Raw genomic sequence first — 19,150 nt, forward strand, 5'->3', positions numbered from 1 at the left:
GGCCTGTGTACGGGTGGCCAGGGAGGAAGGGCAGTTTTAATATTCAAATCCCCCAGGTTCCCGGAGATTCAAGGCCGCCACAAGAGTCTAAGCCTTCATTTCAGTTCAGCCCCACACCCTCTCTCTTGCTGTCCCACAAACCACCGGACTCGGCGTAGCATCCCTGGGTTCTCCGAGCAGATCCCCCCGCCCAGCTGTGATCCTCCAGGACCTCTGCCGAGGGAATGCCGTGCTATGTCACCAGTGCGTGCCATCCCTCAAGGGAAGCCCCAGGCCACCGGGCCGTGCAGGGGCACTCCCAGCCTGATGCAAAGATGGCTGAATGGGGCGTCTCAACACCCCCTTCCTCACACAGTTCCTCCTTCCCAGCTCTGGGGCAACTGGCGGGGCTCTGGGCTGTGGGCACGGCCCCGGGCAGGAGTTTATCCAGCCCTCCGGGGAGCCAGCTGCTAGCCGCAGGGTTTCTTTCTGTTTCCGGCTCTCCCCTCCATTCCCCCGGCCCCAAGGCTATCTGCAGTGGGCTATCTTCCAGGCCAGACACCGAGAGGCCAGCCCAGCCCCGTCTTGCTGTGTTTTACTGCATGGTTCCCACTATCGCAACTGCAGCCACTCCTGGGTTTCGCCCCCACTTTTTCTTTTTTTTTAAAAGTGCCAGTTGGTTTCCAAACGCCAAGCCCTGGCTTCCCCAGACTGCCACGCGGCAGCGGGTCTTCCAGCCAGCTTACTCACTCGTTTCAGAATGTAGACTCCCGGTTTCACCAAGTATACGGCCCCTGTGGATCTAGCAGACCTCGCCCAGCTGGTGCATCTCTGTAAGTGGTATTCTGGGTCACTTTCTGGTTTTTATCTAGTGTTTTTCACAGAGGTGTTTTTTTGCCCTGTCTCACCTAGCCTCCATCTTAGTTTCTCCTCTGAACTATATAATTTTAAAAAGGTGAATTTTATCTAACTGAATAACTTGACTCAATTTACCTGGCTAAATTAAACCTGACTTAAAAAAAAAAAGAAAAAAGAAAAATGTATTTTGAAGTGGACACTCTGGGCCAAATGATTTTAAATTTTGATGGAAAAAGTCAAATTATCCTTCAAAAAGTCTATTCCACTTCAAACCCCCACTAGTAGAGTTTAAGAGTGATTTCCCCATGTTCTACCACACAAATGGTTATAATCAACTTTTTAAATTTTGTCTATCTGATAATGAAAAATGTTACAATCCTGAATACTTTGTACATGTACTAAGACCTCTAATTGGTCCCCTACTTGCAGTCTTTTCTCTCCAAATCATCTTATATATTGTTAATAGAGTAATCCTTCTTGAGCCTAGTTCTAATAATATCCCTTCAAATCTTTAATGATATCCCATTGCCTACAAAATTAAGTCCAGAACTTATATTTAGGCCCACTGTGTTCTGTCCCCTTTTCTATCTTTTCTTACCATACTGCTCTAATTATCTGTCTTATTTCTTTTAGTAGATGATAAACTCCTAAATTTCTAACTCAATGATCTTATTCCCAGCTACGCATCAGAACTTGGGGAGTTTTTAAAAAAAAACATGGCTGCCCAAACCGCATCTGCAGAGATTTGAATTTAGCTGTTCTTTGGTATAGACTGAGTGTGTGTGAGATTTCTTGTTTGTTTTTTGCATACATGCGATTCTTATTTGCAGCCAGGGTTGAGACCCACTGCTCTAACTGCTCTAGAACACTATCTAGATAACCCTCAGGCTTTCCTGCCTGTATGTCTTGGTTCACACTGTTCCTCCACCTGGAATACCTGCCCTGTCCTCTTTAGCTGTCCAAATCCTACTCATCCTTTAAGGACTCCCACAGCCCAGCTTACTTGCTGTCTCCACAAGAAGGCTTTCCTTGGTACCTCTTAGCAAATACAATGTCTTCCTTAAATGAACATTCTGTAACTTCTTTCTGATATTCACCATTTTCTGCTAGTAATATACTGTTTTTTCCTATAAGATTGTAAGATCTTTGAGAAAACTGTAGTAACCTCACTTACTATCACTTAGCACAATATTCTGCACTCAGTAGTAGCCCAGTAAATATTTTTTTGAATGTTTACTGTATTCCAGCTTCTTCATTTTACACTCTTGCTCCCTCTGCCTGGAACCCTCTTTCCCAGATACCCCATGGTCAAGGTCACCTTATTAGAGCGATCACTCCTCACCACTCTAGTTAACATCGTACCACTGTAGTTCCCCACACTCCTTTCCCACCTTCATTATTCTCCACATATCTATCGTCAGCTGAATATTAACTTATTTGTTTGTTGCCTGTCTCCTCTCACTGGAATGTGAGCATCATGAGAAAAGGCCTTTGTTTTGTTTGCTGTTGTATCTCCAGTGCCCACTGCAGTGCCTGGCACATATTAGGTGCTCAAAACTAGTCACTGAATTTAATGAATGAATTTAGAGACTATAAGGGATTCAATCTGTCCCCCACAAAGATATGTTCGAGTCCTAACTCCCAATCCTGTGGACGTGAACTCATTTGTAACTAAGATCTTTGAAGATCCTATTATGAAGAGGCCAAAATGAACCAGAGTGGGCCTTAGAGGTCCTTATAAGCAAAGGAAATTTGGACAAGATAGCAGGAATGAGGAGGAGACAGATTGCCTACTATCCCCTACTGCTTTCCAGCCATCCTCTAACTATTGAGTTTGTCAGTCTTTTCTACCCATTCCTATCCACCCCTAAGAATTGAGGGACCCAGGGCAAAAGTGCAAATGGAAGCTCACAGACCACAAATCTAAATATCAGAAAGTTACATGTCAAGCAAGTAAACTATTAAATATAAAATGATCTATCCTCTCTCAGGGGTATAAATCTCCCTGGCAACATGGGACGTGACTCCTGGTGATGAGCCTGGACCCGACATCATGGAATTGAGAAAATCTTCTTGACCAAAAGGGGGAAGTGAAATGAAACAAAACAAAGTTTCAGTGGCTGAAAGATTTCAAATGGAGTCAAGAGGTCACTCTGGAGGGCATTCTTATGCACTACATAGATATCCCTTTTTGGTTTTTAGTGTATTGGAATATCTAGAAGGAAATACCTGAAACTCAAACTGTAACCCAGTAGCCTTGATTCTGGGAGACTACTGCATAACTATGTAGCTTACACAGTATAACGGAGTGGTTGTGAAAACCTCGTGGTTCACACTCCCTTTGTCCAGTGTATGGACAGATGAGTAGAAAAAACTAAATGAAAAATAGGTTGGGATGGGGGCGATGGAATGTTTTGGGTGTTCTTTACTTTTATTTTTATTTATTTATTATTATTATTATTTTGGAGTGAGAAAAATGTTCAAAAGTTGATTCTGGTGATGAATGCACAACTATTTGATGGTACTGTGAATGGTTGATTGTACACTGTGGATGATTGCAGGGTATATGAATATGTCTCAATAAATCTGTATTAAAAATATGCAACCAATAAATCAATATTTGAAACTAAAAGAAAAAAAATGATCTATCCTCCTTCCTTGACAAATATATCTTCATAAAGACCTGACAGTCCAGGTTCAAGTGCAGAATTCCTAGAATTCCCAGAGCCAGGCCCAGGCTCTTGCCTGCAGCTTCTCCTCCCTGTCCTTGCCCATCCTTCTCTTTCTACACCTGGTTCCAGGCTTTACTTCTTTAGGTTTCATGTGCATATCTGTAGACACCTACATATCCAAGTTCGATCATTCTGAAAACAATTACCCTTTGGTCCCCCTTGGGACTAGGGATGTGCATATCAGCTGTGCAGTCCACTTGTGGGAGGACAGATTTTGCGAAAAGGCCACACAGGTTCTAGAAGTGAGCTTGGGGCTGACTGGCCAGGGCATTCTGCAGTTCTGGGTACCTGAGCATGGGGGAAAGTAGGTTGGTTCCTGGTTGGGTGTTCCCCATGGCCTGGCAAACTCCTGCCAGGAAGTGGCCAGATTGGGGAGGAGGCCCAGATTGGGGCCTCTAAAGCTGCGGCCCTTTTGCCTGGGTCTAAGGAAGGGTGATCCCACCCTTCCATTATAAGCTTGTTGAGGACCCAGGCTAATTGCCAACCCCCATTCCTGCAGAGGTTGTGTGGGTTTGAATGGAAAATAGGAGATGAGTATTCCAGATGGGGCTGAGCCCTAGGAAAGTAAGCTAACCTCTCTGGCTTGTGTTTTTATCTATAAAACAAGGGTCAGATGAGATAATCTCAAAAATTGCTTCTTTTGTCTTCTTTTATATCCCCCTACATCACTAACAGGTCTATAGTAGGTGCTCAGAAGTGTCTACTAGATTTATTTGTTGCATAATTTGGCACAAATGCCCTAAGGCCTTGCCTCAATCCCTTCTCCTCAGAGGCACAAGTGTGTGTAGGGGTGTGTGTGTAGCTTTATATATGTGAGGGCATGTATACACACATGCACACACAAATACCTAACTCATACTCTCAGTCCCTCTGGACTTTAAAGTCACACAACCTACCAGCTGGGGTGTTAGAGCCCTGGGAGATATTTTCCTAGACACTGAGGCAGAATGTTCTAAATCCTAAAAGAGGTAATGTTTAGTTTTATGCCTTTAGAGCTCAGAGACCATAGGACCCTAGGGATCTCACTTTCCTTAGAGAGTTGAAGCTGTGAGTCATTTCTATATCTCAAAGTTAAGACTTTTATTTCTGACTGCTATCAAACCCTTCTCACTGCCTGGGTAAACATTCCATTTTCACTGGGTTGGCTGAGAATGGAGCAGAAGCCCTCATTCACTGACATTGGGTCTAGAGTAGGTGGGAGCTTCCTGGAGGCTGGAGCTAAATCTGAAAGGCTGAACCTCATCACTAGGGGAGTGGATGCTCTTTTTCAAATCAACAAATGTATAGTGAGGGTTTTCTGGTGCTATGGGAAATTCTGAGGATGAGGACACCATCTTTGAACTTCACATTAATTTGGTTGGGGAAGCAAAGCATAAATTCATAAAAGATAAAATAACAACAGTACAAGACAATTAAAAAATCACTCAAGGCAGCAGTTTATGGTCAATTGAGATGTTTATACAATGAGACCAGAAGGAATGAGGCCCCAGATATAGGGTCATGACATCTAGGGACCAGAATTGCCCTGGCAGAAATGTGTTCCACTTAGGGACTCACCAAGAGTGTAAGAGGTGGAGACAAGGTAAGCAAAGCCCTCTGTTATCCAAGGGAAATCACCTGCTAATGACACGGACTGTTTATGATGGGGTTAGAGGTGGGGTGGGGATAATAAAGTACAAAAAAATTAGTAAAAAAAGCTCTCTTATGAGTGCTTAAAAAAAAGTAAATAAGTAAATGAACAATGGGGGGAGGAGGGGAATGGAATGTTTTGGATGTTCTTTTTAATTTCAATTTTAATTTTTTGGAGTAATGAAAATGTTCAAAGATTGTGGTGATGAATGCACAACTATCTGATACTATGAACAACTGATTGCACGCTTTGGAGGACTGTATGTTATGTGAATATATCTCAATAAAATTGCATTAAAAAAGATAACATATGGCAAACTACAAACAGTAGGTAAACCTAGATTAAAGGAAACTGTTTCTAAATGCTATTTATTTGTTTATTAAACCCATTCATTGAGCTGCTACCATGTACAAAAAAAAAAAAGCTCTCTTTAACTGTTATTCTCAATTATTTTTCTTGAAACTAAGAGGTACTTACAGGAGGGGTGCCCCAGTCTTAATTCTGAGGAAGAACTATTATTGATTCTCCAAAAATCTTCCCTTGGGCAGCCCCTTCTTTAGCTCACCTACTTGGGAAACAGGACTGGACAGCAACCAGTACCAGTGCGTAAATGATTCACATTTTCCACTGTCTGCCATAGCTTTTTGCACAAGAAGACAGTGTACTCCACCCACCCTTTCAAGGCCCTGCCTGATGCAAGCCCTCCAACAGGATGCAATACTCCAAAATAGCTAAGTCCACGTTCCAAGACCTTTAAACCACGGCTCTCTTTAAAGTACCGAAAACAAACAAAGCAACTAATTAGATGCCTGGCACACAGCAGATAAGGAGACAAATGTTAACTCCTTTCTCCACTTTCCTAATTTCCCCAGGGTTCTCTAGCCCCCCAAACACTAATCATTTGACATTTCTCTCCACCATTCAAGAATGCTGCTTTCCCTCAAAAGGGCTTGGACCGCTTCTGCTTCAGTTTAGTTCAGAAGACGCCTTCTCAACGCGTACTATGTGTCGGGTTTTGCCGACATCCCAGGCCCAAAGCACCCGGTCGTTTCACCAGGACCTGGAGAGAAGGCAGAGCCTCTGGAAAGGAGAAAGGATGTATAGAGCTGTGTGAGCGCTTTTCTCACCCTCTTGACTGAGGGCTCTTGGGAACGGAGCCCGACTTTTACTCTTTGTACCCTCTACAGCTCGGAAGCCTGTCTTACAAAGGCAGGCACTCGACACACGTCTGCTGCCCCCCACCGAACCGAACAGAGCGGAGCCAGGCGGAGACAAGAAGCGAGAGGCCCGCTACTCTCCCGACTTCCAGGTTTTTCAGCTCAGCCCCCTGCTCGCGGTCCTCCCTCCTGCCTTGTCCGCCAGATTCCGGGAGCCCCCCGGGGGCGAAACGCTCGGAAACCACCAGCACGGCGGCACCCCGTGGAAGCTGCGGGGTCGGGGCGGCGCTGGACTTTGGCCCGGCCCAGGCCTCCAGCATCCATTCACCCGCGCCCCTTCCCGGGAGGCGGGTCCTGGGGCGGGGAGAGGGCCGGGCACCGGCTCCGCCGCTGCCGCCGCCGCCCGAGGCGGGCTGAACCGAGCTCGCGCCCTGCAGCCCCGGCGCGCCCGTCACCCGGGCCCCGCCGCCTGGGCAGCCCCAGAGGCAGGCGCCCGGCCGGCCGGGAGGTGGTGCTCGCCTCCCCGCGCCGGGGCCCGCGCGTTGCCCGGCAGCGGCTCCGAGTCTCCGAAGGGGGCGGAGCGGCGAGGCCGGCGTGCGGCTGGCAGCCCCTGTCCGCCGTTCCGGCCCCCGGCCCGCCCCCGCCTTGCCGGCCTCCCTCCGCGCCGGTGCGCGGCGTCCAGTCCCAGCCACAGCTGCATCGGCCGCCCCTCCCCAGCCCGAGAGCGCGAAGCCGCGAGGCCCGGCAGGGGCGCCGGCCGCGAACGCCGGGGCGCGGCGCCGACGCCGAGGCGCGGCCATGGAGGGGAAGACCCGCGCCGGGGTCGCGCTGGTCCCGGGGCCGTGCGGCCGCAGGCCTTCCGCCCGCCTCTCCGGTCGCCGCCCGGGGCTGCTGCTTCGCGGCCTCTGGCTGCTGCTGCTGGTCCGGCCGGCCTCGTGCGCCCCAGGTAAGCTCCGCGGACACCCCCCCGGATGCGGCCGCGACCCTGCCTTCCTTTATTGCTGTTATTTTCAAAATCCTGGGTTTCCCCGCCCATCCGCTTTTATTCTCCACGGCTCCCAAGCCCTCTTTTCTTGAGATGCATTTCCCTTCTTGGGCCCGGCAAATAAAGGCATGGAAATAAATAAATAAATAAAATGAAAAAGAGAGCGGATTCTGGCCAATCTTGCTAAAGGTCTGCAAAGCCATCCTCCTGCTATCCATGGAGCCGGAGGCAGGTCTGGTGGCTTCTCCTCAGAACGTGCCTTATTTTTCCTGCAAAATGTAGGCACTGGAATTGTATTCGTGCATGATAATATGAATGTGACATATCAAATGTTTTGGAATACTTTATTGTTCGGGGTGAAGGGATGCATTCATTGTACGCTTTGAAACAGAATTTCATTACCCAGAGTAGCCCCACATCCCCCAGATGCAAGCAGGTTGGCGTGTCCCCCAGTGCACCAGGACACAAAGAACATTCAAAGAAAATCTCTTGGCAAGTGCCCTGGCCATGGATCTGTCCAGGGAAATAGCTATTTGTATTATTTCTGCAAAGGCATTATTAGTACAGTGGAGTGTGAAAATATTGTGATTCTTAAGTGTCAGGGTATGAAAGAACTAAGGGTCATTTTTATAATAGAGGCAATTTAGTGACTGTTCATCAGCGTGGAATTAAGAGGCATGATTTATAAAGAAGCATGTGGGTGGGTTTTGTTATTAGGCAAATAATTTACTTCATATTGCTTCTTTAGAATGCTCATTTGTCCACCCATAGCATACACACTGGCTCTCCATTGGTCTGGAAACCATCTCTGAGCTGACGTGCTGCAAGCCAGTGATTGCCCCACCACACTCACTTGACCACTTAGGGGGCAGAAAAGAAAGGTGGAATGGCCAGCTGTGGGTGGAGAGCTACTGCACACAGAACAAAAAACAGAAAGCAATGGCTACTCAAAAACCTTTCCTTCTCATGGGAGCAGGGCCAAAGGACTGCCAAGTGGCTTTGGAAGGAAATGAGACACATTTGAAGGTGTCCCTTGAGTCACTGTGTCAGAATTATAACCAGTGCCACGTAGAGGATGGTACAATAGAAGTGTAGGAAGAGGCTGCAGAGATCATAGAATGCAACTACTCCTTACTGAAGAGGAAACTGATGCAGAGAAATGACTTGCTCAAGGTCACAGGCTAGTTGGTGCATGGTCATCACTTTACTGTTCTCTCATTGCTCTTGACTCATAGATGTACATACATCTGAGATGTCCACAAAGATTTCTCATAGCTGGGTGGAACCCTGTCCCAGGGAGCTGGACCAGAGCTGGGGTTGACAAAATGGGTCTCTGTTGGGCATTATACAGATAGTTGGGCAAACAACTTTGCCTAACCTAGCACCTCAGGTCTCAGTCCTGCTCTCTGTGTATCCAGAGGAGATAAGATCCTGGGTTTTCTGTGAGAGGAGATAATCATGAAGGGTCCCCTTGGTGATAGCCCACAAAGAAAAGCCATCAGAGACTAATGAATTCATCTGTTGTGGGACACAGCAAACCAGTAGTTTCCATTTATTGAGTACTTTCTTAGTGCCACGTGCTGCATTTTATATCCATGATCCAGTTACTCTATGAATTATTTGTTATTGTTCCCATTTTGCAGATGAGGAAACTAAGGCTCCAGGAGTTTGTGTTCTGCTAGGTTGGTTTGGCTCCAAACTATGCACTTAATTTCTATGGTCTACTGCTTTCCTGTAGGAATGTGGCCATCTGGATATACTGCAGACACTGTGAAGAATATGAGTAATTATTTTGATAAATTTAAAATAAATAGTGGAGCTGTTTGTTCTGTCCCTTCATAACTGTCTTTTCTTTATAAGTCCTTTCCCTTTTCGCCTGCACCCCTCACTACAAATCATCAACCAGGAGATGCAAAATCAATTATAGTTCTATTAGAGCTGACGTAGTGGGAGCAGAGACTCCAGACTTTCACTAATTTGTGTTTTGTGCTTCTGCTCCTCTGGTTTGCACAGCTGGTTCCAGGTTGGGTAATAGAACAGGAACTAAAGAAGTAGAAGACATGACCCCCTGTGGGCAAGGATCCAACAGTGTAATTGGAAGAAGGAGGAAACAGCCAGAAGGAAACACAAAGAATAAGCAAGGGCAGACCTTTGAAAGACAGCTAGTAACCTGCTAGGCTTCTCAGCAAGACTTGTGAAGGCGGCTCCTGATCCACTTCTTGAAAGCTGTGAGGGACAGTAATGCTGGAAAACAGCTTCTTACTATAGCTAGACTGCTTGTAGGACACCTGGGGAAGGTAAATGGGAAAAGGCGGAATTTCAATTTTTTGGCCCCATAGCTCCTCTCCGTGCCATCTGGCCCCTCTTGCTCCCAGTCCTGAATATTCTGTTTTTCACCAGCAGAGCTGGGGCCTTGGGTTTGGCAGATGCCCTTTGCTGAACCTTGCTAGGTGCTTCTCTTTCTAAAAAGTAAGCAGTGTTACTCAGAAGATGGTACTTCTTAATCCTCTTTTGGATTTTCTGTGTTAGGCATCAGCTCCTCCTGTTATGCCTGAAAACTGTTCTGCAGCCGATTTCTCTTTTCTCTTTAATGTTTGTTCAATGAAATCCATCTTCCAATCTGCCCCTCCCCCCCCTTTTTACATTTACAAGTTTGGTCTTGACGGTTCACTGCTGTGGAAACAACTTGTAATACTTTGGACCTGCTTCTGAATGTGGTGTATCTGACATCCACAGGAACAAGAGAAAGAATTGGGCCTCCTGTCTTTACCTTACTCACAGATAAGTCTCTGTTAAAATAATAGTTATTGTGAAAGTAATAACTTGTAGAGAATGGAGAATTTGGTTATTACTGAAAGGTATAGGAAAGAAAAACTCACCCGTAATCTCATAATCCTGTAATCTGTGAATAACACTACAAATGGTTTTGGCTTTTTTAGTTGTTAGCATTAAATAAAATTAAAATGAGGATCAAATTAGATGCTTTTTCACTCCATATTTAACTTAAGCATTTTCTTGTTCATTAAGTATTCTTTGAAAACACAATTTTCCATCCAAATAATTTATTTATTCTTTTATTATTTCCAGCTTTTTTTTTTTACTCTTATACTTAATGTTGTGATGTATTATCTATGTAGATAAGCATTTGTTTCTCTCTCTCTCTCTTTCTCTTTCTCTCTCTGCATGTTAGTAAACATTTCTAGAAGGGGAATTAGACTGTACTTAAAATGTAAGGCCCACCAGGCTGGTTCTTTGCATGTTTTGTTCATAGAGTGCTGGGCACCCAGTAGATGCTGAGGAAATGGTTGTTGAATGAATCAACTTTCTGAAAGCTGTAATGCTGAAATAAACCCTAGCAATTTATAAGGTTGCCTGTTTCTCTTTGTCTTCACTAGCATTGAATATTATTTTTAAAAATCCTTGTTAAACAAGTTTATAATATACTGTTTTAATTTGCATTTTTGCTTACTTTTGAGTTGAATTTGTCATCTTTATTTTGTTTGTATTTTTCTGTGAATTTTCCATTTTTTGCTCTTTTATCTGTTGTGATATATATTTTTAAAAATATTACTTTATGTATTAAGGATAGCAGCCATTTTTTTTCTTCTATTTGTTGTGTTTATCCCCTTTCAATGTATTCTTTTTTTAATTTTGTATAATTTTGAGATTAAGGAGTTTTGGGTTATTTTGATTATCAAAACCTTTTTTTCTTTTTGTAACTTTGTATTTATATTTAAGGCATGTTAAATTTTTATCTTAATGTGCTATTTTATTACTTGCCATTTTGAGGTATTTGTTATGCTTTGTGATTTAGTATCCTATAAAACAAGACTTAGATAGGTATTTTGAAAGTGTTGGCCCTAAAGCTCTGCATCAGAATCACTTGGAGATGGCAGTGGGAGTGCTTGTTAAAAATTTAGATTTTGGGGGCTCACCTTTGACCTCCTAAATTGGAATCTTTGGTGGTAGTGCCTGGGAATCTTCATTTTTAAGTTCACGATGATTTTTAGGCACTTTAAACTTTGAAACACTGATCCAGATACTGTAAACCCAGTAATTGGGAACTAATAGTATTTTGGAGATACGCCACTTACTCTCTTTCAATTATCTTCTCACTGTTAGGACAATTGGTTTAAAATGGTTACACTGAATCAGTTTTCTTTGTTATATTTTGTTTGCTTGGTTTTCTTTAGGTTGAGAGTAAAAAGAGCTGGAGGACTTTATTTTAAATTCTTACTCCTGGCCACTTGGGAGCAGCTGCTTCAGTCCTTGTCAGGAAATGTCTCACTTAATCCTGAAAACAAAACCCAGCCAGGGAGTTGTTAAAAAGTCACCAGGGACTTGGGAGGCACAGGTTTTCTATCAGTGCCTTGGGTGATAAAGGCAGCTAATTACTGTAATTATAATTACACTAGGTTGATTTTCCCAGATAGGAAGATGCTGTTCTTACTGATCTCATTTGTTTTCAAGTTGTGACCAGCCGCCTTTCATCTGGAGCTCACAATGACATTTCTCTTTCATGTACTTAGGCAGCATGATTTGTTGGAACGTACACTGAACTGTGAGTTAGAAAGCCTGATTGTGTTCATTTCTGCTGCTACTTTACTTGATTGTGGACAAGCTGTCTTGTCCTTGGTTTCCTCATCAGTGTAAGAAGGGGATTAGATTAGATGATCCCTAAATTCCCTGTTAGCTCTTATGTTTCAAGTCCTACATCTTGGATGCCTTGGAATGTACTTGTTCTAGACAGCCTTTGGGACTGAGTCTATGTGAATAGTGTGCAAGAACCCTATTCCCTCTGGCCAGGCAGTTTCTGGATAGAATGATCCTCTAGGTCTGTACTAATATATAACATATTCATTTATTACCGACTTTTGGCTGGGTGTTAAAATACTGAAATACTGCCATACCAATTGGTACATAGCTGCTGCACTAAGCAGCCGCCTTACCCATCCAAGTGTCCTGAACCTCCTTGTCCTTCCTCAGGACTCTTCCTCCAGGACCCTTCCCCCCACCTCCTCAAGAACCAGCCACTGAAGGATCAGTGCTCAGCATAGTGGAAGCCTCAAGGGCCCTACTTCAGGACTGTGTTCCTTCTGATAGGTCTGTGCTCATGCCCACCTGCTGTTATGTGTGTTGACCATAACTCATACTTTTATTCATTCACCAAGCCATCCCAGATTTGGCACGTGTTCCAGTTTGCTAATGTTGCCTTTTTGCAAAACACCAGAGACAGATTGGCTTTTATAAAGGGGGTTTATTTGGTTACAAAGTTACAGTCTTAAGGCCATGAAGCGTCCAAGGTAAGACATCAACAATCGGTACCTTCACTGGAGAAAGGCTATTGGCATCTGGAAAACCTCTGTTAGCTGGGAAGGTACGTGGCTGGTGTCCGCTTGCTTCCAGGTTGCATTTCAAAATGGCATTCTCCAGAATAGTGTCAGCTTCCAACAGCCGTCTTCAAAATGTGTCTCTCAGCTGCAGCTACTCTCTCAGCTCCTGTGCATTCTTCAAAGTGTCCCGCTTGGCTGTAGCTGCTCTTCACAATGTCACTCTTAGCTGCTCTCTCTTGGCTGAAGCTCTGAGCTCCTTCTGTCTGAGCAATTATATAGGGCTCTAGTAAACTAATCAAGGCCCACACTGAATGGGTAGGGCCATGCCTCCATGGAAATTATCTAAACAGAGTTATCACCTACAGTTGGGTGTGTCACATCTCCATGGAAACAACCTAATCCAAAGTTTCCAACTTAATCAACACTAATACGTCTGCCTCCACAGGATTGCATCAAAGATAATGGCACTGTGGGGGCCATAATACATCCAAACCAGCATAGCACATTAAAAAAAATTGTTAAATGGATGCATTTGATGGTAGTTGAAGTCATAGACCTGGAAAACACTACTGAGGGAGAGCATGTAGGTGGGAAGAGAAGATGGCCAAGGACAGAAGCCTAGGAGGCTAACAATAAAGGAAAGGGAAAACAAAGAGGAGCCCACAAAGGAAACTATCGTGACACAATGGTGTTTGTGAAAGCCAGGGGACGGGAAGGGAGTTTATATATATAAGAGTGATCTATTGTGTCAAATGCTGTTCTACTAAACTATCTCTCATAGTGTAGTGTGCAGGTCACCAGAACAGAATCATCAAGGGTACTTATTAAAAACCCATACTCGTGGCCTGCCCCAATCCACACTGTGGAATGAGACACGTCAGGCTCTGTCTCCCCACAGAAACTTTGAACAATCAGCAAGAACTGGCAGAAACATCTTTCTCAAAGCTCCAGAAAACAGTTAAAGAACTGCAGTATTAGGGCAAGCGAGAAATCAAGAAAAAGCCTACTTAAGTGGTACAATCTCATGGTGCCCTGGCTGACTGCCCCCCCACCCCCCTCACCAGCTTGGCATGGAGCTGGCCCATGCTCCCAGTATGGATCCCTGGCCTTGGTTCTTCAGGGAGCAGAATAACCCTCATGCACATACTGGGAGCATGTATGACTGGCCCAATCTGTTTGGTGGTGGCCCAAGGGATTTGCCATCTTAGAACTTGCCCTACATGTAGAAGGCAGCTTGTAAAGCTCTCCTACAGAGCACTGTCAGGAGAGGAGTAAAGTGGCTGCCTGGGGCAAGGGATTACTGGCTGCAGGACGTAACAATGCAGTACCCAGGATGGTGAGGAAACTATTTCTAGGGAGAACTCCCAGGGCCACTTGTGCATGCCCAAGACATGTACAGAAAGGATCAAGGACGTATGCTTTGGCCTGGAGCTATTCTCTAAACTCACTGTATGGAGACGCCCTGACAGAGAGCACTCCCGTAGGTCAATTTTAAAAGCCTGTTAAAGGTGTTTTCTTTTTTTTGTTGGCTCCTGGCATTCAAGGAAAGCTCTGTCATAACACTTGCTGGATATGAACATAAGGAACAGAAGCCTCAGAGCTTAATATGACAACACAATAAAGTATCAAAACATTCTAATTTCAACAAAAGATTACAAAACATACAAAGAAACAGGAAGCAATGGCCCAGGCAAAGGAGACATTTAAAGCATTAGAAACCTTCAGTGAGGAGGACCAGACCTGGGACATTACAGACCCAAAGATTTTTTTTAATGGTCTTAAATTAACTCAAAGAGCTAAAGGAAAACATGGACAAAGGACTAAAGGAAATCAGGAAAATGACAGATGAACACAAAGAGAATATCAATATAGAGATGGAAATTATGAAAAGGAACCAAACAGAGCTGAAGACCACAGTAATAGAAATTAAAAATTCCCTAGAGGGGTTCAACAGCATATTGGAGCTGGCAAAAGAAAGAATCATTGTATTTTAAGATAAGACAATTGAAATCATCCTGACTGGAGCAGACTGGAGGAGTAGAAGGGAAAAAGAATGAAGGGAAGTGAACAGAGCCTGAGGAACCTGTGGGACACCATCAAGCACACCAACATATGCATTGTGGGAGTCCTAGAAGGAAAGAAAGAGAGAAAGGGGTTGAGAGGATATTCAAAGAAACAATGACTGAAAACTTCCCAAATTTCATGAAAGACATGAATATGCACATCCAAGACACTCAATGAACTCCAAACAGGATAAACCCAAATAGGCCAACACTGCAGCATATTATAATCAAACTGTTGAATGCCCGAGATAAAGAGAGAATTCTTAAAGTCACAAGAGAGAAACAACTTGTTTACAAGGGAGCCTCCATAAGAGTAAGTGCTTGTTTCTCATTGGAAACCATGAGGCAGGAAGGCAGTGAGAGGACATATTTAAAGTGCAGAAAGCAAAAATTTGCCAACCAAGAATTCCATATCTGAAAAAACTGCCTTTCAAAAATGAGGAAGAAATTAAGACATTCCCAGATAAATGAAAGCTGAGGTTGTTGTTCACCACTGACTGATCCTACAAGAGATGCTAAAGAGAGTTCAGCAGGTTGAAAGGAAAGGACAGTAGACAATTGACTGAAGCCACATGAAGAAATATAGCTCTCCAGTGAGGGTAATAACATGGATAAATATAAATGCCAGTACTATTGTATTCTTGTTTTGTAACTCCACTTTTTACTTCCTACAGGACCTAAAGGGCAAATGTGTAAAATGTAATGATAAATCAGTGGCTTTGGACTCATAATGTATAAATGTAGTTTGTGACAAGAACTGCAGAAAGGTTGAGGGATGGAGGGGTATAGGAACATAGATTGTGTGTACTATTGAAGTTAAGTAGGTATCAAAGCAAATGAGATTGTTATAAATTTAAATTTAAACCTTGTGGTAACTACACAGAAAATGTGAGAGAATAGGCAAACTCAAAGAGTCAGAAATTAGAGTACAGCTTGCCAGGAGTGGCACACAGGGAGAACGGGGAATTAATACAAAATGGGTGTAGGGTTTCTATTTGGGGAGAAAGTTTTAATAATGGAAAGGGTGGTGAGGGTACCACAGCACAGTGAATTTGAATAATCCCATTGAAGAATATGCTTGGGAGTGATTGAGAAGGAAAAGCTTATGTTGTGTTTATGTTCCTACAAAAAGAAAAAAAAAAGAGCAACTAAAGAGACAATGACAATTAAAGGCAGTACATGATCCTGGATGGGATCTAGCAAGGAAGGAGAGAAGGCTCAATAGGACATTGGGACATATGAAAAAATTGGAATATAGACTGTAATCTTTATATCAATGTTAAATTTCTTGAACTGGATAACTCCTTATAATGGATATATAAGTGAATATCCTTGTTCTTAGGAAATGTACATGGCAGTTTTAAGTGTTCAAGGAACATGATGAATACAACCTACATTCAGTCGTTCAGAAAATGGATCAATAAATAGATAGCTGGATAGATAGATGGATTGATATATTGATGTATAGGTAGATAGAATGATATGGCAAATGTGGCAAAGTGGTAAAGTTGGTGGATCTGGGTATCTAGGGGTGATAGGAGTCTGATGGAGTTCTCTTTATGGGGTTTGCATTATTTTTGTAACTTTCCTGTAAGTTTTAAAGTATTTCAAAATAAAAACTTAAAATTAAAAAATTAAGAGAGCTAAATAATCAACAACAACAACAACAAAAAAGCCCCAAACAAAACCAAAAACAAAAAATTCACACTCATGGTCAAGCTAGACCTGCTTGGTCACAGGTGGGTCACAAGGATCTGTATTTTTCAAATGTTCAGCAAGCTCCTCAGGAATTCTTATGCACAGTGAGGTTTGGGTTACTTCCAGTAACTTACTTGTAGCATGGGGTCAATGGAGGTTTTTTTAAAAGATGATATATACTTGATTATGTTTATAGATGTTAAGGAATAATCAGTAAAGATACAGTAGTTGAAAATTTAAGAAATAGAATTAACTGATGGAAAAAAGTGAAGACGTTCATGCAGGCAGATGGCAGAATCATCACTAAAGAGGGTTGGGGAGAAGTAATATGGGAGAAGGAATCAGAAGGACTGGTGGAAGGTTTGAAGTGAAGCCTACGGTGATGGGAGAAATTGGTAGTGACATCAGTCCAAATGCTGGATTTTGTCCTGTAGCATTTGGCAATCTGAGTGTGGCAAGGGAAATGTGGATGATTGGTTTGAGTCAAGGTTGGGGAGTCATAGGTGGGTGTGGTGAAGAGCCAAGGGGAATTGAGGGTGCTGGCGAGAGAACGGTCTCAATGATGCACTGTGGGATCTAGGCTGGGTGAGGCAGGAAGTGAAACAGTGGATGAAGGACTAGGGGAAAGCCAGGTTGGATGAGATCACAGAGCAGCTGGTTTAGGAGAAGAGAGAGCTCAAGGGATCGATGTGTTTAAGATCTCAGAAGTGGATCATCTCTGGTTTTGGTCTTGGGTAATGACCAAAGGTAGAGTGTAGCTATAGGAGTCAGATGTTGAAGTGGAATGTGGATGAAGGCTTTTGGGTGAATAATCTGTGTGGATGTTGAATTTCCAGTGATGAAGGCAGAAGTGAGGTAAAGAGGAGGACAATGAGCTAGATACCAAATTCTCAAAAATGAATGGAATAGACCAGGAGAACTATGGATGGTAGAAGAGGAGGGCTGGTACCTCAAAGGAAGTAGGGGTTTTATATAAGAGCAGGGAAAACAGTGGCTTGGAAATGGCTGTGGAGATTTAAAACAAAACCTGCTTAGGCCTCCCTGAAGAGCTGGGAGAAAATGCAGAGGTGTTGGGCTTCCTCACCTGGATTGTTGCTGATGTCCTCATGAACATTGAGGACTGACGGTTTGATGTGCTGAGCCCTCTATCACAGGACTTACCCTTATGAAGCTCATTACTGCAAAGGAGAGGCTAAACCTGCTTATAATTGTGCCTATGAGTCTCCCCCTGAGTACCTCTTTGTTGCTCATATGTGGCCCTCTCTCTCTAGCTAAGCCAACTTGGCAGGTAAACTCACTGCCCTCCCCGCTACATGGGATCTAATTCCCAGGGATGTAAATCTCCCTGGCAACACAGGATATGACTCCCGGGGATGAATCTGGACCTGACACCATGGGATTGAGAACATCTTCTTGACCAAAAGGGGGATGCAAAATGAAAAGAAAGGTCGGGAGGTCACTCTGGTGGGCACTCTTATGTACTATATAGATAACCCTTTTTAGGTTTTAATGCATTGGAATAGCTAGAAGTAAATACCTGAAACTATCAAACTACAACCCAGTAGCCTTGACTCTTGAGGATGATTGTATAGCAATGTAGCTTACAAGCGGTGACAGTGTGATTGTGAAAGCCTTGTGGATCGCACTCCCTTTATCCAGTGTATGGATGGATAAGTAGAAAAATGGGGACAAAAAACTAAATGAAAAATAGGGTGTGTGTGGAGGGGAATGATTTGGGTGTTCTTTTTTGCTTTTATTTTTTATTATTTTCACTTTTTCTGGTATAAGGAAAATGTTCAAAAAACAGATTGGGGTGATGAATTCATGACTATATAATGGTACTGTGAACAATTGATTCTATACTTTGGATGATTGTATGGTATGTGAATATATCTCAATAAAATTGAATACAAAATACCTGCTTAGACTCTAGGCCCTGTCATTTCTGGGCAGGGGGTGGGGTGGGCGTGGTTGTCGGGTGGGTTGGAGAATGAACAATCCTTGTTCAAGGCTGGAGCTTCTTACTCAGTTTCTTAGATGAGAGCTACATTTTGAAAAGTCAGGGAGGTGGAGGGAGAATTGAGTTAAGAGGCTGAGAATGTAGGAAAGTTGTTGAGGACCTGGTGGGAAAAGTTGGATGAGAATTGCACAGTAGTATGAAGAGTAAGGGAGGAAGCACGGAATGTGAGGGCTGGAGAGTTTGTGCCAGCAGAGGTCTGGAGACGCTTGTGTGTTGGGTGGTACAGAAAGGTGGAGAGGTATTGATTAGCCTTGAGGTTCTGGGCAAATGTGGAAACCTGAGGTGGTCGGAAGCTTGATGTGGGTGTTGGTGGAGGGACCCCAGTCAGCAGTGGCGTTCTTTTTAGGGTTATAAATGTGACATGGTGAGGAATTGTGTTTGGAATCCATTTGGGAGATGTGCACTCAAGGGCAGTCAGCTGCTAACTTTTCCTGACCCTCCACCATGCTTTGCACCATGACAGGCATAAAATATAGGCATTGCTTTTGCCTTCAAGAAGCTTTCAATCTGGTACAGAGAAAGACCTGATACACATGAAATTGTTATCAAGCTACTGAAGACATTGTGGCCACATGTAATTAAGTGCTGAATTGTATGAAAGAATTGTAAGAAAGCTCTGAGGAAAAGGAGCTCTCTGAGGGCTGGGGAGTCAGAGAAGGCTTAAGGAGAGTTCCAGGCTTCAGAGGTTGGTTGGG

General features: G+C 43.7%; 1 protein-coding gene across 1 annotated transcript in view; it reads left to right on the forward strand.

Annotated features, from left to right (window-relative positions):
• The first annotated feature begins 6,781 nt into the window (after positions 1 to 6,781).
• Positions 6,782 to 19,150, forward strand: part of KIAA1549 (KIAA1549 ortholog) — a 173,563-nt gene continuing 161,194 nt past the window's right edge. Inside the window, exon 1 of the mRNA XM_037836064.1 lies at positions 6,782 to 7,302. Coding sequence (XP_037691992.1) covers positions 7,155 to 7,302 — 148 coding nt within the window. The 5' untranslated portion in view covers positions 6,782 to 7,154. The remainder of the gene's footprint in view (positions 7,303 to 19,150) is intronic.

This window comes from Choloepus didactylus, chromosome 5 (assembly GCF_015220235.1).
Source record: "Choloepus didactylus isolate mChoDid1 chromosome 5, mChoDid1.pri, whole genome shotgun sequence".
Taxonomy (NCBI): Eukaryota; Metazoa; Chordata; class Mammalia; order Pilosa; family Megalonychidae; genus Choloepus; species Choloepus didactylus.